Genomic DNA, 22,238 nt, shown 5'->3' with positions numbered 1-22,238 from the left:
CTCGTCCCGGTTTGCCTCCTCGTCCCCGAGGCCTGGCATTGTGCGCGCTGTCAGTGTCGCGGGGTTTGTTTTGATCGGGCGGGGATTGTTTTGAGGCCGAAGCCGCTAGGCAGCGCTCCACCTACCGACGGGCCGCTCGGCCTCTGATTTCCCCTGCTTGCAGAGAGCCTGGTAACCAGAGTGCTCTTAGGGGCCCGGCCGGACACACGCCCTTCCACCTTGAACGTGACCCGAATCTGAGTCCTAAAGGAGTGCCCGGTCCCCTCCCCAGCGCTGGGCTCGGGCGTGGAAGCGCGCACCTTAGGGGTTTTTCCGCGCCCTGGGCTGCCAGGGCTCGTCGCCTTTGAGGTCGATAATTGCAGACCCAGCGGAAAACGGGCTGGTTTCCCGTTAGCCCGAGACTTTCTCAAACTCGGGGGTATCGCATTTCCCAGCATTGGTTCCCCTGCACCCCGTCCGAGCCCCGTACCACCTTCACTTCTTGGGGTTAGATAGGCGGGTGGAAAAGATGGACGCTTCGTTTTTCAATCCAAGTAAACATGAAAGCAGGTTCAAAAAAATTTTTTAAGCTTTTGCTGTTTCACACGAGGTTTTAGATTCCAAAGAATTTGGAAGAGCACCTAGAGGTGGAAGTCATCAAAGGGGGTTGGTCGTAGTTCTGGCTGTTGGCAAGAGGCGTGTTTAAAGTGGGCTGTTTCTGTTACTTATCAGAGTAATAACAATGCTGTTCATTTCTTATGAGAATAGGTTAAAACTCAAAAAAAATAAGCAGGAGGCTTAACCCTGCCAAGCTATCAAATGCCACCTTCCAGTTTATTTATCCATATTTCTCCATAACTTTAAGTTGGTTGTAAACTGTGTTCTTTGGTTCACTTGTGGTCTTCGTGTCTATTATTTTTAGTGGCTGTCTTGTAAGGCGTTAGTTTGTGATTTATGAAATCATTTTCCTGTTTTTGGAGATCCTAGTTCTTTTCCATTTACCTCCCCCCGCCCCCCAGTGTTGTTTGTATATGAATTGGCTAGAAACATCTTTGTGCTAATATATTTCTGTAAAACAATTTCTAGGAGTAACACTATTTTTCCTTTTCAGAAAACTGACTGGGAGGTGGCTATTAAAAGTATTAATAAAAAGAACTTGTCAAAATCACAAATCCTGCTTGGGAAGGAAATTAAAATCTTGAAGGTAGGCTTTTTTATGTGATATTTCATATGAGGTTAAAAGGTATTTTAAATTAATACATGATGACATCCTTTGTGTCATTTTGGTCGCTGGAGCCAAGTTTGAGAATTTTCACCTGTTGCTCTCATTTTTTGCATGCTCATTTTCTTGAGACATTTGAGTACTTGGAAACTATTTTTAAGAATAGATGTTTGTGGCTCTTGGCCAGTGCTTAGAGGGATTCTGGGAAGGCTGATTTTAGCTTCTCCTAATTTCTTTTCCCTAGTTATTGTGTGACTGTTTGAGAAGAGGCAGGCCCTTCTTACCCATTATTTAGCTCTTCTGTTGATCCCTTTCATGTTACATTTAAGTATTTGGGGGTGTGGGAGCTGGGAGTTGGAATCTTTTCTCCTTATAAATTGAAAAGAATCGCTTACCTTGGAAGTAGCCTTCTTAGATCACTCGCAAGCAGGGTTATTGCAGTGCGATGCTTTGAGGGAAAAAAATGGTCTCCATGTGAAATGAGTGGAAAATCCTGTCTACTACATACTTCCTGGAGAGTCACTCACAAAGCACTTTGCTCAGTAAAGAAAGTCTGAAAAAATTGCTCAGTGAAGAATCCAATTTAGGAGAGTTTAACTCAGTGCTTCCCATGCTGATAAGAGCATAGAGCTCTCAACTAACACCAGCTTTCATCAAAATTAACTACACTGTGGAGAGCTCTTTGGGAAGAATCCTAGCTCTTCGAGCTAAGAATTATGCTTCGTTTTCTTTTAGACAAAGAATATGCTCTTTAAAAGCATTTTGGAATCTTATGCCTTTCGTGCTGTTAGAATCGTATATTGAATTTAAAAGACTCCCAGAAAGTCTGTGGTCATACTGTCTGTGATACTTACTTTGTAGACAAGAGTATTCCCTTTGTTAAGAGTCTAAGAAATGATCACGGTGAAAAAATATTTCGGGCCCACGTAAAGTTGGATCAGGCACATTTCCTCCTATTGTTTCATAAATTGAATTGTTCTAATCCAATAATCAGGAGTGTAGTGTATAGAAATTGTATGTATGTTCGTGTATGTGTGTGTATACTTAATATTTATTTGCATATTGAAATATGTTAGAATGAATACAAATATTTTAAATTCTCAATTTCCTTAACAGGAACTTCAGCATGAAAATATTGTAGCACTCTATGATGTTCAGGTACCTTATTATTATTATTTTAAAATTTGCATGTCGATAAAGAACTTTTCTGTTTAATACAAATGTAGATGAATCATAATAGAAAATTGCCTCATTCTTGTTAGGTATATAGTTTGAGTTATATGTTAACTGATAAATTGTTTAAAGTAGCATAGAGCGGTAGGTTAAAAGACTGTGTTGCCTGAGTACAGTTGTGCTATAGGAGCAGTGCCGTTTTAGGTCAAGTAGACGAATATTGATACCAGATCTAGCATTTCTGTGGTAAATGGAGAAAGGACTGTTGTGGGCTATTAAAAAATTAGATAGAGCTTTTTTTCTTATTGCAAAAGCAACATTTGCTAATTCTAAAGGTATAAAAACAAGGAAACTATGCATACGCCTCACATATCGTATGTCTATGATTATTACCATGGCATACAGTAGAGGTAAACTTTATTTGGAGGTGGGAAGGCTGGGTTCTCAAGTTATCTTCTAAGATGACATTTCTACATCGAGAAAATTACCCTTGGAAATCCTTTTAAAAAGCTTCAGTTTGGAGAAAATTACTGTTTTGGGGGGGTAGGGCACCAGAGTAAGTAGTTGGCTTATACTTAGGGTCCATATTGTGTTTTAAATACTAGATCCGGTCTTGCGGGTGTGGCAGTCAGCCTGTGTGAGAGCCCTGGGGATCTGAGATGGGCAGAGGGGGCGGCCAGCTCAGCCTCTCCCGGGATTCTCACTTCAAAGCAGACTAGAGTGCATGATTTACGTTACTTCCTTCTTTTGTTTCTCTTAGTCTGGACAGTTGGATTCCAGTAAAGTAGATGGACATGTTATGTGATTCTGCTGTATGTGTTTCTAGATAAAATTTTTCTGTATATACACTTGCATCGTTCAAATTCATTAGTTTTATAAGGTTTTGAGTGGCTACTATGTACCAGGCATCATTCTAAGTGCTAGGATCAAAGCAGTGAGTAAAACAAAGTCCTTGCTTTCAGTGTGCTTAATTTTAGTGAGGTGTACTTCTTTTTTGTGGATAGTCATTTTTCATGTAGCCATGAAATACTACCAAGTATTTAAACCCATGTGACAAGATGTTTCATTTTTTTCCATTACAGTGGAATACACTTCCGTAAAGTGCTATGGGGATACAAAGTTCTGAACGTATCTTAGATTATTTATGTTCAGTTTCTAGAATTGGAATCACCAGGTCAACTAGCACATACAGTTTTATTAAAGTTTTTGGTTGTAGAGTGTGATTATGCTCAAAAAATTTGCAATTTAAATTTCATGTACATACTGTGTGAGTGACTGTGGGGTGTATTTTATTCCCCATTTAAATAGGTGTCACTCATTCATTCCTTCAGCCGAGAAAGAGCAGCAAAGAAAAAGGGGAAAAAAACTTTAAAGTCAAAACTCAACTTCTCTCACAATCCCTTGCTGCAGTGTTGATTCTCCTCAGAGCTGTTTGTGTCTTTGGAGACAGAGGGCACCAAGTGGTACAAGTCAGTGCCTGGTACAAAAATTGTTAAATAATATTAACTCCTAATTCCCCATTTTTTGAGAAGCACAGAAACCCTGCCAGCTGCAGAGGAGATTTCCCTTTCAGAAGAGAGGGTGTACTTAGACTTCATTCTAGTAGAAGAATATTTTTAAGTACTTATTTGGTTGTAGAATGAGATACTCAGTGGGAACATGTACTCAAAAACCTGAATTATCAAACAGGAATATGAAGGTGACTGTATTAAAATGTTTATATTTTGTGCAAAGATCTATCAGTCCGATAAATACACTCTTAAGCATTTGGCTAATGAGTGAACAGTCTTGGTCTAATATTTTAGGTTTCCCCCCCTTATCAGTTTAGTTATTTATCGTATATTTGTAGACACAGTAGTATAGTCATTTTAACAAATTGAAATGAACAGTATTTTTCCTGGCCATCAGCTTTGGAGATCTGTCTGAAATGTGTGGATACACTTTTATAAATTAAAGACTTTGACATTGTTTCTAACAAATCTGGTTTCAGTTTAGATGACACTTAAAAAGCAGCATATTTTCCCATCATAAAGTTAAGATATCCCCCTAGTTAAAATAATCATTGTGAACAAGAATAAATTAGACAAGAAATGCCATTCTCAGAAACAATCACTGTTATATTTCCTACAGAGTTTTCAGAATACATTTATGCATCTTTCATCATTTATAATTAGAGTTTTAAGCTTTTCATTGTGAGAGATTTGCTAATCATGTATTTTTACATGAATGCAGCTTGTTTTCTTGAACTTACTGTATTTTGGATACAGTCTTGTGTCAGTACAGTATTATAGGGCTACAGGGTAATTTACCTAAAACCCAGTTGTGGCCATTTGGGTTGTTTCATATGTTTCCTGTTAGAAACAGTACTGCAGAGAAAGCTGTGTACATATCTTTGCTCATTTGTATGAGTGTTCTTGTAGAATACATTCCTCGTCATGGAATTGTTTGGTCAAAGACCTTACCACGTTGCCTTCCAAAAGGTTGTACCGATTCATTTTGATGTAATTTTTTCTGGTTTGACAACCTCATGGGAAGACAGTAGCTTGAGTTTTATTTTTTGTTTCTTAAATCATTAGTGCACTGACCATCTTAATGTTTGCCTTTTTGTATTTCTTCTGTGGCTTTCCTGTGGCTGTTCTGCGATGCTTCTGTTATGTTCCTCTTTCTTACTGGTTTCTCTGTAATCAGTGTTTCTTGAGCCGGTTAATGAGATGTGCAGTTAATGAGATGCGCGGGAGTCAGTGGTGAACAGAACCGCGATGGCCCTGGGCCCCTGTAGCGCTCGCCGTGTAGCTGTAGCGGGGAGGAGGGCGTGAAGCACATGGCCACTTACTCTACGTGTCCCCAGTGCAGAGAGAGAGAGCAGTTGAAGACCTCTGAGAGGATGCCGTATGGGGGCCTGGGGAGACTCGGTGAAGACATGATGTTTCAGCTGATTTGACAGAAGAGGGGGAGCCTGCCAGGCTTGGGCAGGTGGGGGAAGAGCGGGGAAATGTCCCGAGGAGACAAGGCCTTCTGTGAAGAGCGGGCAGGAGGGGGAGAGCTGGAGGGGCCAGGGGAAGGCTGGGCCATGGGAATGCGGGAGTGAGGGCAGGGTGGCCGTAGGTGATGCTGGCGAGGTGGGCAGGGGCCACCTAGGGGGGCCACATGCCACCTTTGTTCCGAGGGCAGCGCAGAGACATTGAAGAGGTTTAAGAGCAGGAGAGTGATAGGTCTGTTTTTTCAAAAGATACAGATCTTTGAACCTTCTGGGCACGAGATAAGTATTGTCAGTTAGGAGCACTTTACCTGAATGACGGTCAATTGCCTGGGTAAAGATCCACCACCAGGTAATATTTAGTGTCGTGGGAGAAGATGATTCATTTAATAAATGGGGCCGGCAAAACCGAGATACCTGAGAAAGACTAAAATTGGATCCCTGTTCTCATCTGTTCCATGACAATTTCCAAATGAACTAAAGGCTTAAATATATAAAATACACAATAAGAACCTTAGAATAATATTTAGATGACCATGTATAATCTGAGAATTAGAAAGATATTTTAAATCAAGATAAGATCCTCTGAAGCTGTAGAAGTAGGGACACGGGGCGCTGGGTGGCTCAGTCAGTTAAACCTCTGACTCTTGGTTTCGGCTCAGGTCATGATCTCAACAGTTTCGGGAGTTCGAGTCACACTTGGCTTCTGTGCTGGCAGCACGGAGCCTGCTTGGGATTCTCTCTCCCTCTCTGTTCTTCCCCTGCTCACACTGTCACTCTCTCAAAATAAATAACTAAATAAATAGGAAGTAGGGACATAAAATTTAAAAAAATTTTTTTTTACTGTTTTATTTATTTTTGAGAGAGAGAGAGAGACAGCGTGAGCAGGGAACGGTCAGAGAGAAAGGGAGACACAGAATCCGAAGACAGGCTCCAGGCTCCAAGCTGTCAGCACACAGCCCAACTCGAGACTTGAACCCACGAACCGCAAGATCATGACCTGAGCCAAAGTCAGACGCTCAACCGACTGAGCCACCCAGGCGCCCCCAGCATATGCTATTTTAAACATGTTTGTGGGGCATCCCGATGGGGTGGGGGCTGGTGGTGCAGGTGCTGAAAATTCACCCACAGCAGAACTAAGGAGATAGAAGTGTATCAAATAAACCGCAAGGGAGCAGTGGGCAGGACAGCAAAGGAGAGACCCTCTTGAAGGATGCGGTGGGGGCAGGGGGGCTTATAGTTATAGGGCCAAGTGAGGGAGTATGGGGACAGGGAATTTTCCCTTTTTTGGTAACTGCTCAGTTGTAAGTAGCTCATTGGCCAGCAAGGGTCTGTGGCCGCTTCGAGGTGGGTCGCTTGATGAGCCTGTTTGCATAGCTCGGTGGTCACCGTGGCCTTTCTGCCTTGCTCAAGCCTCCATTGCTCAAGCTGTTGCCTAAAGTGGCCTCTACCGTTTTGAGAAAAAGAAGCCAGCCATACACAGCTACCGTTTGATTCTGTGTTTGTGCCTTCCAAGAAGAGACCAGGGTGGTAGAAGTCAGAGAAAATACAGCAGAGGGTGCCTCTGGGGACGCAGGGATCGACCACAAAGAGGATGAAGGCACTTTCTGGGGCGATGGAAATGATCTGTATTTTGATTGGCAGGGTGCTTACATGAGCGTACCCACTTGTCATGGCACAGTGAACTGCACACTTCAGCCTCTGCGTGTTAATGTGTGTACGTTATACCATAATACAGTTCAAAACAAGGCAGTTGACAAATACTGGTTTGAGAAAGTATTCACAACACAACAGATGATAGGCTGATATCTAAAACAGACAAATCTGCTCACAATTTGGTAAGGAAAAGATAATCCAGAGACAATAAGGAAAGGATGCAAATTGTTACTTCTCATAAGCGAAATAAAAATGGCTAACGTATGAAATGATATTCATGGACAGGCAGTCAGGGAAATGTAAATTAAAGTAACAGTGAGGTGCCACTTCTCACTCATCCCTTTGGCAAAATTAAAAAGTGCATTGGAATTAGGGAGGAGGTATAAAATATTCTCATGGATCACTGGTAGAAATGTGAATTGTAAGAACATTTTTGGCATGCTATCTGACAATATTTTGTCACCCTGCGAGAATATTCTCAACACTGCAGTCAGCATGATCCTGGTGATGTATGTCAGGGCTCGTTCATGCTCTGCTCAGACTGACATTCTGCAGCGGCTCCCGTTTTTATCAAAGCGAGAGCCGAAGTCCTTATTTGCACAGCATGGCCACCTTAGCTCTCTCCCTATCTCCTGCGTCTCTGTGCTTGCTGCTTCGGACGGTCCCTGTGGCGGTCTGTTCTCAGGGCCTTTGCCCCTGTTTTCCTTTTCCCCAGGACCTTTCTTCCCAGAGAAGACATTTCTACCTCTCCATAGTATACATAGATATATTCCCAACTTTCTTTAGGTCCTTACCCAAGCACTGTGTTTTCACTGAAGCTTTCTGTAGCCACCCTCGGTAAAATTCGCAATCCCCTCCCCAGCACTGTCTCCCCTCCCTCCTTCCTTTTCAAAGCACTTAGCACTCTCTGACATACTGTATATGCTTAATTCTTTTGTGTGTATCTCTCCTTCACTCTTACCTCGTGGAATTTAGGTTTAAGGAGGATAGGGCATTTAACTTTGTTTGCCTGCAGCTCATATCTTCAGTGCCTAGAATAGTGTTTTAGCTACAGTGGGTAGTTAAAAAAGTATTTGAACGAAGAGAAATATCTTACCATTAAAAATACCGTTTATTAAACAACCCTGACTCCTGGGCATCTATCCCATAGTGATAAAAACACAAGAATTAGGATGTATGTCCAAAATCAATGTAGCATTGCTTATACTGGCCAAAACTGGAAACAAGTTCATGCTCTTTAGTACGGGAGTGCCTGAATAAACAGTGATACAGTCACACGATGAAATATTATGCGTTCGTTAAAAAGGAGAGTTCCACTTGACTTGGAAGGTTTTCCTGTGGTGTGTTATCGGGCGAGGAAAGCAAGATTCAGACCTTTATTTAAGACAGCCCATTTTTTCAAAATAAAATTGTGTGTGTATGTGTTTAACTTACTATTGTATGAGCAGGAGAAAGGTATGGAGAAATACATAGCAGGTGGAAACATGGACTGCTTGGAGGGGTGGAGTAAGCAAAAAGGTGGAAATGGATTATGTTAAAATTTACAGAAATGCAAATATATAGTCTAGCTACATGTGAGTATCTGTATAAATAGGTACATGAAAGCATAAACCATCCTGTTAATGAGGATTCTTTCAGATGGTGAGATTAAGGTGATTGTTTACTTCTTTCAAATGTTTTGTATCTTAAGTGTTTCAATAAACGCTGTAATTGAGGGAAACAGCTTTTTTTGTGGTAGATATTCACTTTTGCTTTTTTTCTGTAGTCACTGGGCCGTCTTCTGATTATGAATTAGTATTCCGGATACTTTGTGCCAGTGAAGGAGTACATACATCTGAGTGTTAGGCTTAACCGTGATCATGGTTTGAAAAAGCAATATTCCACATTATAGAAGTTTATTAAAACGTTGGCTGCTCTGGAGAGCAAGGGTGGACAGGAGGCCACCGTGTGGGAAGTGTCTGCCTGACAGGGGTGGCACCACTGGAAACGGAGAGGCCGGACAGACTGGTGACATGTTGAGGAGACGAGATGGGGCTGGTAGTAGCCGTGTGAGGTGAAGAAGAGGAAACCTGAGTTGACAGCTCTTTGCTATATGGACTGAAATGTTTTTCCCAGTTTGTCTGTCTCTCTCTTTTGGGGGGCGGGGAAGAGGGAGTCTTCAGCGTCTTTCTGGTGTGTGGAAGTTCTTGTGCGGGAAGATCTGTCTGTCCGTCTGTTCTTCAGTGACGTCTCGGCTTCATAACATGTAAGGATTTCTCCACCTTGAGATTATAAAAATGGTCCTCCCCTGTTTGCTTCTAGTATTTTTGGTTTTGGGGCTTTTTCCATGTTTATATCTTTGGTCTCTGGAATTTACTTATGTGCAAAGAAATGATACAGGGACCTACCTTAATTTTCAGAAAATGGTCCTCAACTTTTACCTGTTTCTAACTGCAGAAGAGGGTGATATCTCCTGTAGGATGGGTACAAAGGGTTAGGACTTAGGTGGCTTGGAGAATTATGGGCGAATCAGGTTTAAATTAGGTGGGTACTTCGTTATCACTTCTAAGTTTGTGACTGGGGCCCACGGGTGTGAGAGCACCTGGCTCTGGGGGTCCCAAACAGAGAAGGTTCAGCCACTCGCCTCTGACAAAATCCGAAGGCAGAGAGGGGCGCGTAGGTGAAACAAGAAAGGGATTTTGATTTTCTATGAGGCCACCACCGGGAAGACAGCGGACCAGAGTCTCAAAGACTCTCCAAAGTGCTGAAAATACTTCCAGGTTCACCTAAGGACAATAGGGGACAGGTCAGTGGGTGCCTGCAGGTGGGCGGTAAAGGTCAGGTCATCATTGTCTTAGGGTCAGTCACAGGGGTCTTGCTGGGGTCGGGGCGTCCCTCCTGCTCTGCCCTCCAGGTCTTTTGCTTGAGTTAAGAGATAAGCTGGAAAGAAAAACTTCGTCCGTTAGAAAGTACGCACTGAGGTCTGCATGGAGGTAGGTGACACCCTCCTTTAAGTTTATTTGATAGGTCAGTGTTCTATTCCAGTGTGTGTTTTTTCCAACACCACCAACACCATCTACCCGGAATTAGCATCAGATCCGATCCTACAGGTTAAGGGCTTTGCCCTACCAGACTTCACCCCCTGCCCTGCCCATCCCCTCTCCCCTAATTTTAGACACTGGTCACAAGTCCAAGTTGTCACTTGTGTCTCTTACCAAGCAGCTATAGATGAGAGTACCAGCAACCTCCTCCTTGGATTTGATTAATTGCTAGAGTGGCTCACAGAACTCCGAGAAATGTTTGACTTACTAGGGCATTGGTTTATTATAAAAGGATATAAAAGAATGTAACTCAGAAACAGGCAGATGGAAGAAGGCATAGGGTGAGGCATGTGGGAGAGGCGTCCCTCCTCACATTCCTCTGAGCTCCATCCTTTTGTGGTTTTATGAAGGCTGTGTTACCTAGGCACACTTGATAAAATCATTGGCCCTTGGTGATTTGCCTCAGTCTCTAGCCTCCCTCCCTTCCCTGGAGGTGGGATGGGGTGAGGAGGGGTTGGGCTGACATTTCCATCTCTGATCCAACCGTGGTTCATCTGGCAAACCAGCCCCTCTCCTTAGGGGGCTTTCCAAAGGTCTCCTCAAGAACAAACAAAAGATCCTTCCATATCTGATCCCTTAGGAGATCACAAGGATTTTCATTTCCTTATGAGAACTGATAGGAGTCACCTGAGGTACAGAGAATGAATCAAGAAAAGTAGCAGAGAAATGCTGAGGGATGGGTTTTAAGAGCCAAGAATTTTTATTGAATCTTTTGTTTACTTAATTCTTTTGTTACTTTCTGTTTTTCCCTTTCTGATCCTGAGCCTCTGAATTCTGCTGGAGAAAACACCTGGTCATGCTATCTGATTTTTAAATTCATTTTATCTTTGTTTTTTAAGTTACAAAAGTAATAGACCCTCAGTGGAAAAACAATTTAAATATTCTAGCTGTATATTAAGCAATGAAGAGATGCCCTCTTCTGATACCTCCCTTTATTTCTTTTCCAGAGGGGAAAAAAAAAAAAACTGTACTGTTGTGCATCCTTCAAAAGGCTTTATTTTTTATTTATTAACAGCACCCCCTTGGTAAAGGAGGGATGATCACCCAACCCTGCTTACTCATAGGATGCGGTGGGGCTGTCTGGTCCCACGTAACCCCAAGGAGAAACAATCCTGAGGATTGTGGTTTTACTCGAACAAATTGCTTTTCAAATTGCTTGTTGCATCTACATTTTTGTATACTGGCACCGAGTTCTGCAGAAGAATACCTTTTTCTTTTTCTTCTTAGGGATTTTCTATCTTATTAGAGAGTTTGAGGAGGGAAATGATAAAATGAAATTCATTATATTTACTTCTGAGGATGGACGTCCTGGGGAGGAGTTGAGGGCGAGGATTCCCTGACTTCAGCAATGGAGGGCGGGCATGTGTGCGGCTCTGGGAAGCGCTTGGCGGTCTGCTCTCCGGTCCGTGGGCCTCACTTCTCAGCCTTTCTGTCCCTGTAAGTGTCTCTTCAAGTTCGGGCCTGGGTCCCCGGGACCATCAGAGTTTCCCTTTGTCTGCCGATGACTTGATTGTTTACTGTTCTTTTCTTTTTGCTGACTCCTTCGTGGCTCTTAGAGCTAGTGCTTCACTTAAAAGATGTGTGCTGTGGGGGCGCCTGGGTGGCTTAGTCGGTTAAGCGTCCCACTTTCGCTCAGGTCATGATCTCGCGGTTCATGGGTTCGAGCCCCGCGTCGGGCTCTGTGCTGACTGCCAGCTCAGAGCCTGGAGCCTGTTTCAAAGTCTGTGACTCCCTCTCTCTCTGACCCTCCCCTGCTCACGCTGTCTCTCTCTCTCCTAGAAATAAATAAAAATATTAAAAAAAAAAAAAAAAAGATGTGTGCTGTGTGGTACTGGAGGCGCTTAGGAGGGGAGTGTTCAGGAGAGAACGATAGGACCAGTGGAGATTGTCACGGCTTTAAAGGTGGGCACAAGGTTTGCCTGAGAAGTCAGGGATGTTAAAATACTTCTCTTGCTACCTTCACGTTGAGTTAACAGTTTAGTCTCCCCTAAGGAATTCCTAGTTCTCTTTTCTCTTTGGTCGTTACAATATGGTGCCATTATCTGATTAAGCGATACTGATTTGAGATAATATTTTTGTAACTCCTACTCAAGAAGAAGAAAACTGTGTTGAAAGTTACTGGTTTAATGATAGCTCGGTATTTTTAGAGATGAGAGGGTATATTGGTCTGGATTTGATCCAGGTGAGATGGCTAAACCTAAGGCTGAGTCACCATAGAGATGATATAACTCTTAGAAATAGATTTTTGTTTTTCCTTATGATAAAAGGAAATAGGTATTTCTTACAGACTTGCTTTCCTAGCCTGCTGGAGGCTGACTGGTCTCTCCTTCCTTCCTGATCATGGAAGTGGTGCTGTCCAGGGAAACCAAGTGTCTGTTGTGGGCCTGCAGCCTGGCTCCCCACGCCCCTGGGCCCACCTGGGCTGGACTGGGGTTCCCGGCTCCCCAGCAGCCCATGTATATGCCTCTTTGTGTGTGTGGGGGGGGGGGGCTGTGTGTGCTCAAAGAATTGGGCACAACGTGTTTGAATTTTTTGTCTAGTCCTCTGAGAAGTGAAGTAAATCATCCCAAGTTTATTGCAGAACATATTTTAATTCAGATCTTGACTTGGGGCGTCCAGACCCTTGGTGAGCACGGTTGGGACCACTGTGTGGCAGCCCCTTCTTTTGTTCCTTGTTGCACAGAAGTGCTGAGACACCAGTTTGTATTTCTAATCTGTGTGAACTGATATTTTGTTTATAAAATCCAATAAAAATGAATTGTCAAAATGAAATAAAACAGGACCTATGAACAGATGTCCAAAGTTTTTATTATTAGGATTAACAGACATAAAATTAATTTGTAGCTTTAAGACTTTTGAAATTTCTTACTTTTAATTTCTGTGATTATCTCCTTGTGGGCTCATACCAAATAGCTCACTGCTTGGCACTGGCCCTTGAACAGCGCTCTGAGGGACGCTGCCATACATCTCCCTTTGTTCTCTGACAGACTCCTCATTCTTGAATTTAGGAGCTTAGTGAAGCCAGGTGCTGTTGGGAATGGCTGTATCTTGAATCACACTGTCTCGAGTTAGGCTACGGGAACCACAATTTAAAATTTCATTAACAGGGTGCCCGGTGGCTCATTCAGTTTGGCATCTGACTTAGGCTCAGATGATGATCTCATGGTTTGTGAGTTGGAGCCCCACATCTGTGCTGATGGCTCGGAGCCTGCTTGGGCTTCTCTGTCCCCTCTCCTCCCCTCCCTGACTCAGGCTTTCTCTATCAAAATAAGTGAACTTAAACATTTTTTCATTAACATCATAAGAATTGTTATTAAAGAATCAGGAAGTCAGTCTTTGAATTACCCAAGCAACAGATCTGGAGCCCTGTGAATTTGAGAGACTTAGTAAAGTTTCTTAAATTAGTTCCTTTTTAAAAATTTTTAATTTTTTATTAAAAATTTTAAATGTTTGTTTTTGAGGGAGAGACAGAGCATGAGCCAGGGAGGGCAGAGAGAGAGGGAGACCCAGAATCAGAAGCAGGCTCCAGGCTCTCAGCTGTCGGCACAGAGCCTGACACAGGGCTCGAACCCACAAGCAGTGAGATCATGACCTGAGCTGCAGTTGGATGCTTAACCAACTGAGCCACCCAGGCTCCCCTTAATTCCTTCAAAATCAGTCTAAGATATGTGAGGAAATAAGTGTCTTTTCTTTGCCAACAATTCCCAGATAACAAGATAGCCTCCAGAAAAAAACTGGCCACCCTGGGTCATGTGCTCCAGAAATCAGATTGTGCCGTGAGCTAGCATTGCTAAGATAGGATTTTTGAGTCATTGCTTAAATCGTAAACTTTTCAAAGTGGAAATGCTTCCCCCGAGGACCAGAGAATCTTGCCATTTTCGCTGCCCCCCCCACACACAAATTTACCATAGTTTCGACCAAAAGGATGAATCTTTCGTTAGTTCTTTCTGTAAACAGAATTGAACTTTAATGACTACATTAATGTCATCAAAACTTGAGTTGACTTTGAGGCTGGGATGCTTAAATTACGTGTTGGGGATTTAAAATTTCACTTACTAATAGATTTAGATTTCGTGAATTTGTGCTTCATTCTTTCTCTAATCTAAATTATATTTAATGTTTACTTTTCAGGAATTACCGAACTCTGTCTTTCTGGTGATGGAGGTAGGTAGTAATATGTGTTGTTTAATTTACTTCAGATTCCTTTTGATTAATATGTACTTTACAATTGATTAATATGTACTTTAAAATTAACCTAGTGATTTATATTCTACTTTATAAGGAATATAAAATTTTTTTATTCCATTTTAGGATGTTTTTCAGACTAGATTTACATTATATACAAAGTATTTTAATTAAAATTGACTGGTTACAGATTGAATTAATCTTGAATCAGTTCCCTTATTTTAATTATTTTTTCTTTTATGTGTCAGTACTGCAATGGTGGAGACCTGGCAGATTATTTGCAAGGTAATTTTTGTTTGTCTGTCAGTGTTCAGTCAAGATAGCACTGTGGTCTGCTGAATCCTGAGCGTTACCTCTGAAGTCATGCTGACCCTCTTCTGCGCGTGTATAGAAACAGTCAATAAATATTTGTGTATTTGTTTAAGAGTGGTCACTTTGCCGACCAGCTGTCTGTTGTGGTTTTATTCCTAAACTTTATTTGCTTGTAAGTATTTATGTGTGCGTCTCTCTGACGAGTCCTCTCCCCGAGAGAGAAGAAAACAAAACAACTCTCCTGGGTTGCCATCAGTGAGCCTTTAGCCCCTTCCATTTCTTTTAAAATTAAAAAAAAAATCATAATGGAAACATGTATCTAAGAATGTGTTTATTAATGTGAATCTTTCTTGTAAATTAAAAAGTTACAAAGGATTAAAGGTAACACTGAAATTATTTCGTGGCTCAGAGGTGAAGTTTTAGTACTAGATGGTGCTTGAAATCCTGCACCCAGAATGTATGTACATAGGATAGAAGGTGTTCAGACCAATTGTGTCTCTGACAAGTAATTTTTAAATGGTGTTAGATGAGACCATCATCGACTTGTCTTAAAATGCAAAGGAAATAGAAAAAAAAAAAAAAATAGTGAAAGGTTAATATCTCAACCTTTGAATAGTTCGGGGCAGTTGATGGAAGTCACTGACCTCAGTAGATGCCCGTACGAAGGGTATAGACAGTTTCCAAGAACATAGAAAAATGTTCGATTTCACCTAGTATTCAGGGAGTGCAATTGCAAATTTAAAAGCCTTAAGGGTATAAACGATTTCTGACTTTCAAACACTTTGTGGAGATTACTAGAAACAACGCCACTGGCCCCAACTGGTTGGTGCCACGGAGGGTGAAGTAGCCCTGGGCCTGAGGCTCTAGGGCAGCGCCTTCCTGGCCACGGACCCGGGCGCGCTGGGGACAGCAGTGACCCCGGAACGGGTGACACCGCGGATGGCCGGGCACTGCGACTGTCCCTGCTCCTGTGCGGGTCACAGTGGAGAACAAGAGCAAAGCCGGATCCGCTTCAACCTGACCACGAAGATTCTGGTGGGAGAGGAGCCAAGACCCGCCTGGTCTCTGGGCCCCTGCCACGCCATAGGTCCCGCGTGTCCCTGCCCCAGGCAGACCTTCTCTGGCTTTCCTCGCACCGAAGTCCTTACCCGGGGTTCCTGCCTGCCCTGCCCTGCCGTGCTCTGCCCTCCCCTCCTCTGCCGTGGGCCCTTCCCAACAGCCTAGGGAGATGGGCTGTGCCCCTTCTGAAGCCCACACGCCTTAGGGAAGGCTCCAGAGAGAGACTGGATTTGGAAGTTACTTCTAGGGCTAGTTGATTGTTGCAGATTGGGGGGGGGGAGGGGGGAAGAAACTGGTATAACCGCCCCCCCATTAAAAAAAATTATAAATAGTTGAAGCTCCCGTGTAAGCCCTTCTGTAGTCCCATTCCTCTCCTGTCTTTCCCCCTTAAAGACAATGGTGATCTGGAATTTAGTAGTTTATTCTGTGTGTAGTTTTGTGTTTTTCCCAACTGAGATTCTTTTTTTTTAAATCCTCATTTGCTGTTTCATATATATATGTGTGTGTGTGTATGTATGTATTTCTCATTTGGTTTTATTTATATATGTACAAAATGTCACCTACTAGTAGAAAGAACACATGAGACAGGCACTGTGGTTCACCACTAGTGAAAAGAAGTTCAGGCTAGAAAACATCCTGCTTCTACCTCATCCTTGATGTTCTCAGTGATCCAGATAAAAGCACCTTTCCCCTGGGGTCAGATTGAGTGGCAGCCTATCAGTTTAGTGCCCTCATTAGAATATCAGTTTCCCTCATCAACAGAAGTCCTACTCACTGATATAGTCAGTGTTACTGGTGTAGAGAGTCAAGGTCACTTTGACAGCAGTTTTGTCCATTATGTTGAACTCCATACTTGGTATTTCAGAGCAATCGTGTTAGAATAGGAGGCCCCCCAGAGTGAGGAGTTTATGAGCCTCAATTTTGGAGTCAGGCAGGCTGGTTTATAAGGGTGCCACTCTTCACATCCCTTAATTGCTGTGATTTTCGTCCGGTCCCCCTCTGCCACAGTCCTTAAGGGAATCTCTTGTCATTTGAAAACACTTGTAAAGGCATATAAAAGAAATCTGGACCTCAAGGAATTTTCGAGGGTTAAACTGTCCAATATGGTAGCCACCAGCCACATGGGGTTATTAAGCTCTTAAAATGTAGACTAGTCTGAAGATGTGCTGTAAATGTGGATATATTGATTTTCGAATGCTTCAAGGAAGAAAATGATTATATCTCATTAAGTATTTTATGTTGATTATAAGTTGAAATCATAATTTGGATGTATTACATATAGTATTAATATATTTATATATTATTTTCACCTCTTTCTTTTTACTTTTTAAAATGTGACTACTAGAAAATTTAAAAGTTATGTATGTGGCTCACATACTATTTCTGTTGAGCCCTGGTCTAGATGATCTAATGCCATTACATCACAACACGATCATGATCATTTAATCCTTCTATTTGCTAAGTAAAATGCTATTCACATTTTCCAAAGATGGAAAATGGATTCTACTGATTGCAAATTTAAAACAAATTTTAAATTAATTAGCAAGTTGTATTCCAACATGAATTCCAGCAGAATAGTGAGTGTGGCCGGTGTGGCTGAGCCTGTGGCCTCTGGGCTGACTTGCTCAAGCACTTATTTATTTGGAAGAGTTTTGATGTTGGCTGTGCCTTTAAACTAGTAAGTTTTTAACATGGGAAATTCAGTTTATAGGATCGTGATGAGAAGTATGCATTCCATGCTCATAAAATATGAATATGCACTACAGTGTGTTCAGAAACAGCTGAGATTAGATCATTAATCCCCTCCCCCCACCCACCCAAACACAAGAGCAGCGTTAGAATTTGGACTCTGAAGCAAATAAATTTAGGTATATTCAATTGTATGTCATGGGGCAGAAATACAAGTTCTAAGCTAATCATTTGAAGTAACAAAATGTTTCTAAGCCCTAGAGTGAAAATGTAAGTGAATGAAATGGAAAACAAACACTGCCCATTTTAATTTTTGCAAAGTAACTTAAGTAGGCATTACAGAAATAAAGCTCCAAGCTCCAGTCACTGGTTTGACCCACCCACTGAGATCTGGAAGAATACACTCCATATTTTTAGCAGTGTTTGTCTCTAAGGGATGGCGTATGAGAGATCGCACTTTTTACAGGTTTTAGTGTACTGAGATTTCTTTCTTTTTTGACAGCATCAGGAAAAGAGCCCCAAAGAATAAAAACGAGGGACAGGTTAAGAACAGCCCTCACAGAAAAAAGTATTTTTTAATTTTTTAAACCATGGGGATTTATTTTACTTGAGGGTGTTAAGGACATAAAATGTCATTCTAATGTGTCATTAAAATGACTTTGAAACTAGAATATTTCATTTGTTCCAAGTGTAATGTTATTTTTGTCTTCTTAGTTGCATATGGGAAGGTCGCGTAGAACACATTCTAGAGTTGTAAGAGCAGAAGCATGTTCACAAAGGATTTAGTAGATAGGGTCATGGACATTAAGTCCTCACGTAGATTCCAGGAATCACACTTGTGACTTTAAGAGGTCCACTGTAATAAAAAGTTTGTATTTGTGTACTGGCTATGAGTACTTCTTCTGTGCCAGGCTTTTTCTAAATCTTCATTATTAAAGGTGCTATCTTGTTTGATTGTCACAGCAGCCCCGTGTGGTTAGTCTGTTTTTGGCTTTTTACAGATGAGGAAGTAGACACAGGCGGTTCATCTTTCAGGGTCACGCAGTAAGTAGGTGGAGGAGCTGGGATTTGAACAAAGGCAGCCTGACTCCAGATCAAGCCGTTAACCATTCCATGCTCCGCACACACACAGACACACGTTAGTACTGACTGAATAGTGACTAGCCTCCAGGAATGTTCATGCTGTCTCTCTAGTAGTGAAAGATACTGTCGTAGGTCAGGAGTGTTGCAGGGTAGGGGTGATGAGGGGAGAGAGATGTGGGAACACAGATCCCTGCCTGGTACCTGCAGCTCGTGGTGAGGTCCAGTTCTCTCTTCAAGGATTTCACATGTTTTTAATTTGTGCTCATGTCATTGTTGGAATTAAATACGGACCTTTATCCCAGATACTTGGCTAGTAGGAAGGGGAACTTATTTTTTTGGCTTCTTGAGGGAAAGTACCTGTTGTGCTCGCAGTAAAAATGGGAAAGGAAAAACACCAGTGAAAATGAAATGCAAATATAAATCAGTTCTCTTTACAACAGATCGGGTGAAATGTTTGAGTTGTCTGATATCTTTTCAAAGACTTAAATTATTAGAGTAAAAGGGGAAAAAAAGTGAATCCTGGTTCCTTATTCCCTCTACGTTCGTAACTCGGTTCTGTTGATGGAAGATGCAGATGGTATTTGAGTTCGTGTGCTTAAATATGTATGCAATCCCTTTTCTACCAGCTAAGGGAACTCTCAGCGAAGATACTATTAGAGTGTTTCTGCATCAGATCGCAGCTGCCATGCGAATCCTGCACAGCAAAGGAATAATCCACAGGGACCTCAAACCACAGAACATCTTGCTGTCCTACGCCAATCGCAGAAAGTCCAACGTCAGTGGTATTCGCATCAAAATAGGTAAATGGCCACACAGCGTCTTATGCAAAAGGACGTTTTTGGGACTCTGTAGTTTTAGGTGATTTCAGTTCAACTTTGTTAGAATGATGGGTTTTGTTGATGCACTTCAGGCATTTTAATTGAGTTCAGTGAGGTACATTTGGATATGGGGACCTTTGCGTCACCGTCAGCACGCGCTGAACTTAGGACCGAGGGGCCCATGGGTTCCCAGCAGCAAACCGTGTCCTGCTTCTCGCCAGAGGGGAACTCGTGTCTTACTGCCTTGGGAGCAAGGGAGCAACCCTGGTGCTTTATGGTTCGTGGGATTTTAACGCACAGGACCTGAGAGACCGTTGAGTTCAGCCTTTCTTTTTTGGCAGCTTTTTAGTGCTCTTGCACGTCAGTGATTTGAGGCAGTTTGTAATAGTGTGTTTTTTCTTGTTTTTCTTTTTTGTTACAGTAGGTATTTTTTCAAGCTGAAAAAAGGACATACGTATATAAAACCAGCATTTAAAGAAATTTCCGATTTCACTTATGTTACATCTCTATCTGGAGAAGGAAAAAAAAAAAAACAGTTCAAATTCTATCCCTGGTATTGATATTTAGTGAGAGCTGCCTTAATGAGTCGTCTGTTACAATTAGCATTTTCTCTTGCAAAGCGTGGCGTCCCCTCCTTGGTGCAGGACTGGCAGGGCAGTGGCTTGTTCAGCCGGGATCCACACTGTCTCTTAGCCTGTGGAAACTGAGGTAGCAACTTTTTTCTCCGGCAGCCAGGCTTACTCAATAAGCTGCATATCTCTCACAAATCCTCTGTGCCCTCTTGTGTCTTGAAGATACGATCTGTGTGAAGCATGAGTAAAGGCATCGTCTGTTTTTTTCCTTTTTATTTTGTGACACAGCGGATTTCGGGTTTGCCCGTTACCTGCATAGTAACATGATGGCTGCAACACTGTGCGGGTCCCCGATGTACATGGTGAGTACATGTCCTGCATGTGTACTTTATGCGCCGTTAGCCCTGGGATCTAAGCGTAATGCAAGTTTCCAAGGAAGATGGGATTTTATGTATAGTCTAACTTGTTGGTAATTACTAATATTGATTATATTACTGATAATGCTGTAAGTCATCATTGGCTTTAGCATAATGGACTGGGGGTGCCTGGGTGGCTCAGTCAGTTAAGCATCCAACTTGCAGTTCTTGAGTTCGAGTTCCTCGTTGAGCTCTGTGCTGACAGCTCAGAGCTGGAGCCTGCTTTGTATTCTGTGTCTCTCTCTCTCTTTGCCCCTTCCCTGTTCATGCTCTCTCTCTCTCTCTCTCTCTCTCTCTCAAAAATAAACATTAAAAAGTTATTAATATGATGGACAATAAAAGTCAGTCACTTTTACCCATTAGTTTAAATTAAAAAAGGAATTGGTTATTATGGTAGAAATTTACTATTAGGTTAAGTCAAAAATAAAACTTGATGACGCATGGTCATGTTATACTTGATGTGTAATATTTGGGAAAACTTGAAAAAAGAAAACAACCTTTTGGGGGCATTTCTTTTATAGGATGAACATGCTTATCTTTTGCATGTTATTTCTCTTGACAAGATCCCTGTATCAGAAGGTTTTTCGGGGCACCTGTGGGACTCAGTTAAGCATCTGACTCTTGATTCCGGCTCAGGTCCTGATCTCATGGTTCATGGGCTCAAGCCCCAGTGCAGACTCTGCTTGGGATTCTCTCTCTCTTCCTCTCTGTGCCCCGGCCAGCTCCTCAAAAATAAATAAATAAACTTAAGAAACAAAAAGGTTTTTCAATTAGTGTTATACTTAAAGCTGAAAAACCTTACTTCTCCCCTTTAAGCCTTTCACATGGATGTTGTCAGGTCTGATAGGGCAAAGCTGTGAAACTTCTGAACTAGTGTGAAGCACCAGGCCTGGATGTACCTTAATTCTGGGCTTCAGAATTCCGCAAAGTAAATTGGTGTGCCTATCTCAATTCAGTTTAAAATGGGGCTGTGTTTAATGAGGATTTCCTCTCTAAATCAACTTTGAGATCAAGGAGCCAGTAATCAAAGTTAAAAAAGTATCTTTTTTTGAATTAGATTTACTTTCTTGATCATAATTTTACTGCTTATCCAATAAACTTTATCATTTTTTAAAACATTTATTTATTTTTGAGAGATGGAGAGAGACAGCATGAGTAGGGAAGAGGCAGGAAGAGAGGGAGACACAAAATCTGAAGCAGGCTCCAGGCTCCAAGGTGTCAGCACAGAGCCTGACGTGGGGCTTGAACTCATAAACTGCGAGATCATGATGTGAGCCGAAGTTGGATGCTTAACCGACTGGGCCACCCAGGCAGCCCTAAACTTTATTATTTAACGTCACTGAAAAATGAGGTTGTACTTCTGGAGTATGAAATGAGTTCAGCCTTGAACTAACAGCCTTGAGGGTGGAGAGGGCGCTTGGGGCAGTTCTTGAAGGGAGTTGACTCAGTAAGAAGCATACTAGGCACGACAAATAAAAATGGTACGCCTGGAAAGTAAAGTTTCACTGGCTTTAAGTGTATTTGACATTTGTATTTAACGTTTGTCCAGATTGATGGTATTTTTAAAAAGCAACATCTAGTGAGAGGTGGGAACAGAGCTGTGACAAAGCAGAAGAGAAAACGCCTTTGCTTTTAAGACAGTCCTTCATCGTGTTTTCGTGATACTTTGTGTATTGTTTTAAAAGCTTTCAAATGACAGGAAAAAAGGGAGCAATACAGCAAACGCTTGTGTCCCTATTGTTCATGTTTGATGTTAACAGTTGGTCACGTTTGCCTTGCTCTTTTTTTTTTTTTCTAAAAAGAAATAAAGTAGTTCAGAAACAGTCCAAGTCCTTTATTTCTTTCTGTCTTTCCATTTTCCACTCTCCTACCCCAGGAGTCACCTCCGTCTTGTAGTTGTTGTGTATTTTTCTTATTATAAACGTCATGACTCTTGCTGTATTGCTGCCCATAGTAATACATACAAGTGTTTGTTTCTATAAGTTGCTTCTTTTCATGCAACGTTCTTTTTGAGATT

General features: G+C 42.0%; 1 protein-coding gene across 1 annotated transcript in view; it reads left to right on the top strand.

Moving 5' to 3' along the window:
- The window catches only part of ULK2 (unc-51 like autophagy activating kinase 2), an 83,916-nt gene that overhangs the window by 400 nt on the left and 61,278 nt on the right, over positions 1–22,238 (top strand). The window contains exons 2-8 of the mRNA XM_077746704.1: positions 272–418; positions 999–1,183; positions 2,318–2,359; positions 14,219–14,251; positions 14,521–14,557; positions 19,042–19,215; positions 20,094–20,167. Coding sequence (XP_077602830.1) covers positions 272–418; positions 999–1,183; positions 2,318–2,359; positions 14,219–14,251; positions 14,521–14,557; positions 19,042–19,215; positions 20,094–20,167 — 692 coding nt within the window. The remainder of the gene's footprint in view (positions 1–271; positions 419–998; positions 1,184–2,317; positions 2,360–14,218; positions 14,252–14,520; positions 14,558–19,041; positions 19,216–20,093; positions 20,168–22,238) is intronic.

This window comes from Crocuta crocuta, unplaced genomic scaffold (assembly GCF_008692635.1).
Source record: "Crocuta crocuta isolate KB4526 unplaced genomic scaffold, BGI_CrCroc_1.0 scaffold139, whole genome shotgun sequence".
In the NCBI taxonomy this organism is placed as follows: Eukaryota; Metazoa; Chordata; class Mammalia; order Carnivora; family Hyaenidae; genus Crocuta; species Crocuta crocuta.
This window is presented reverse-complemented; position numbering and strand designations above follow the sequence as displayed.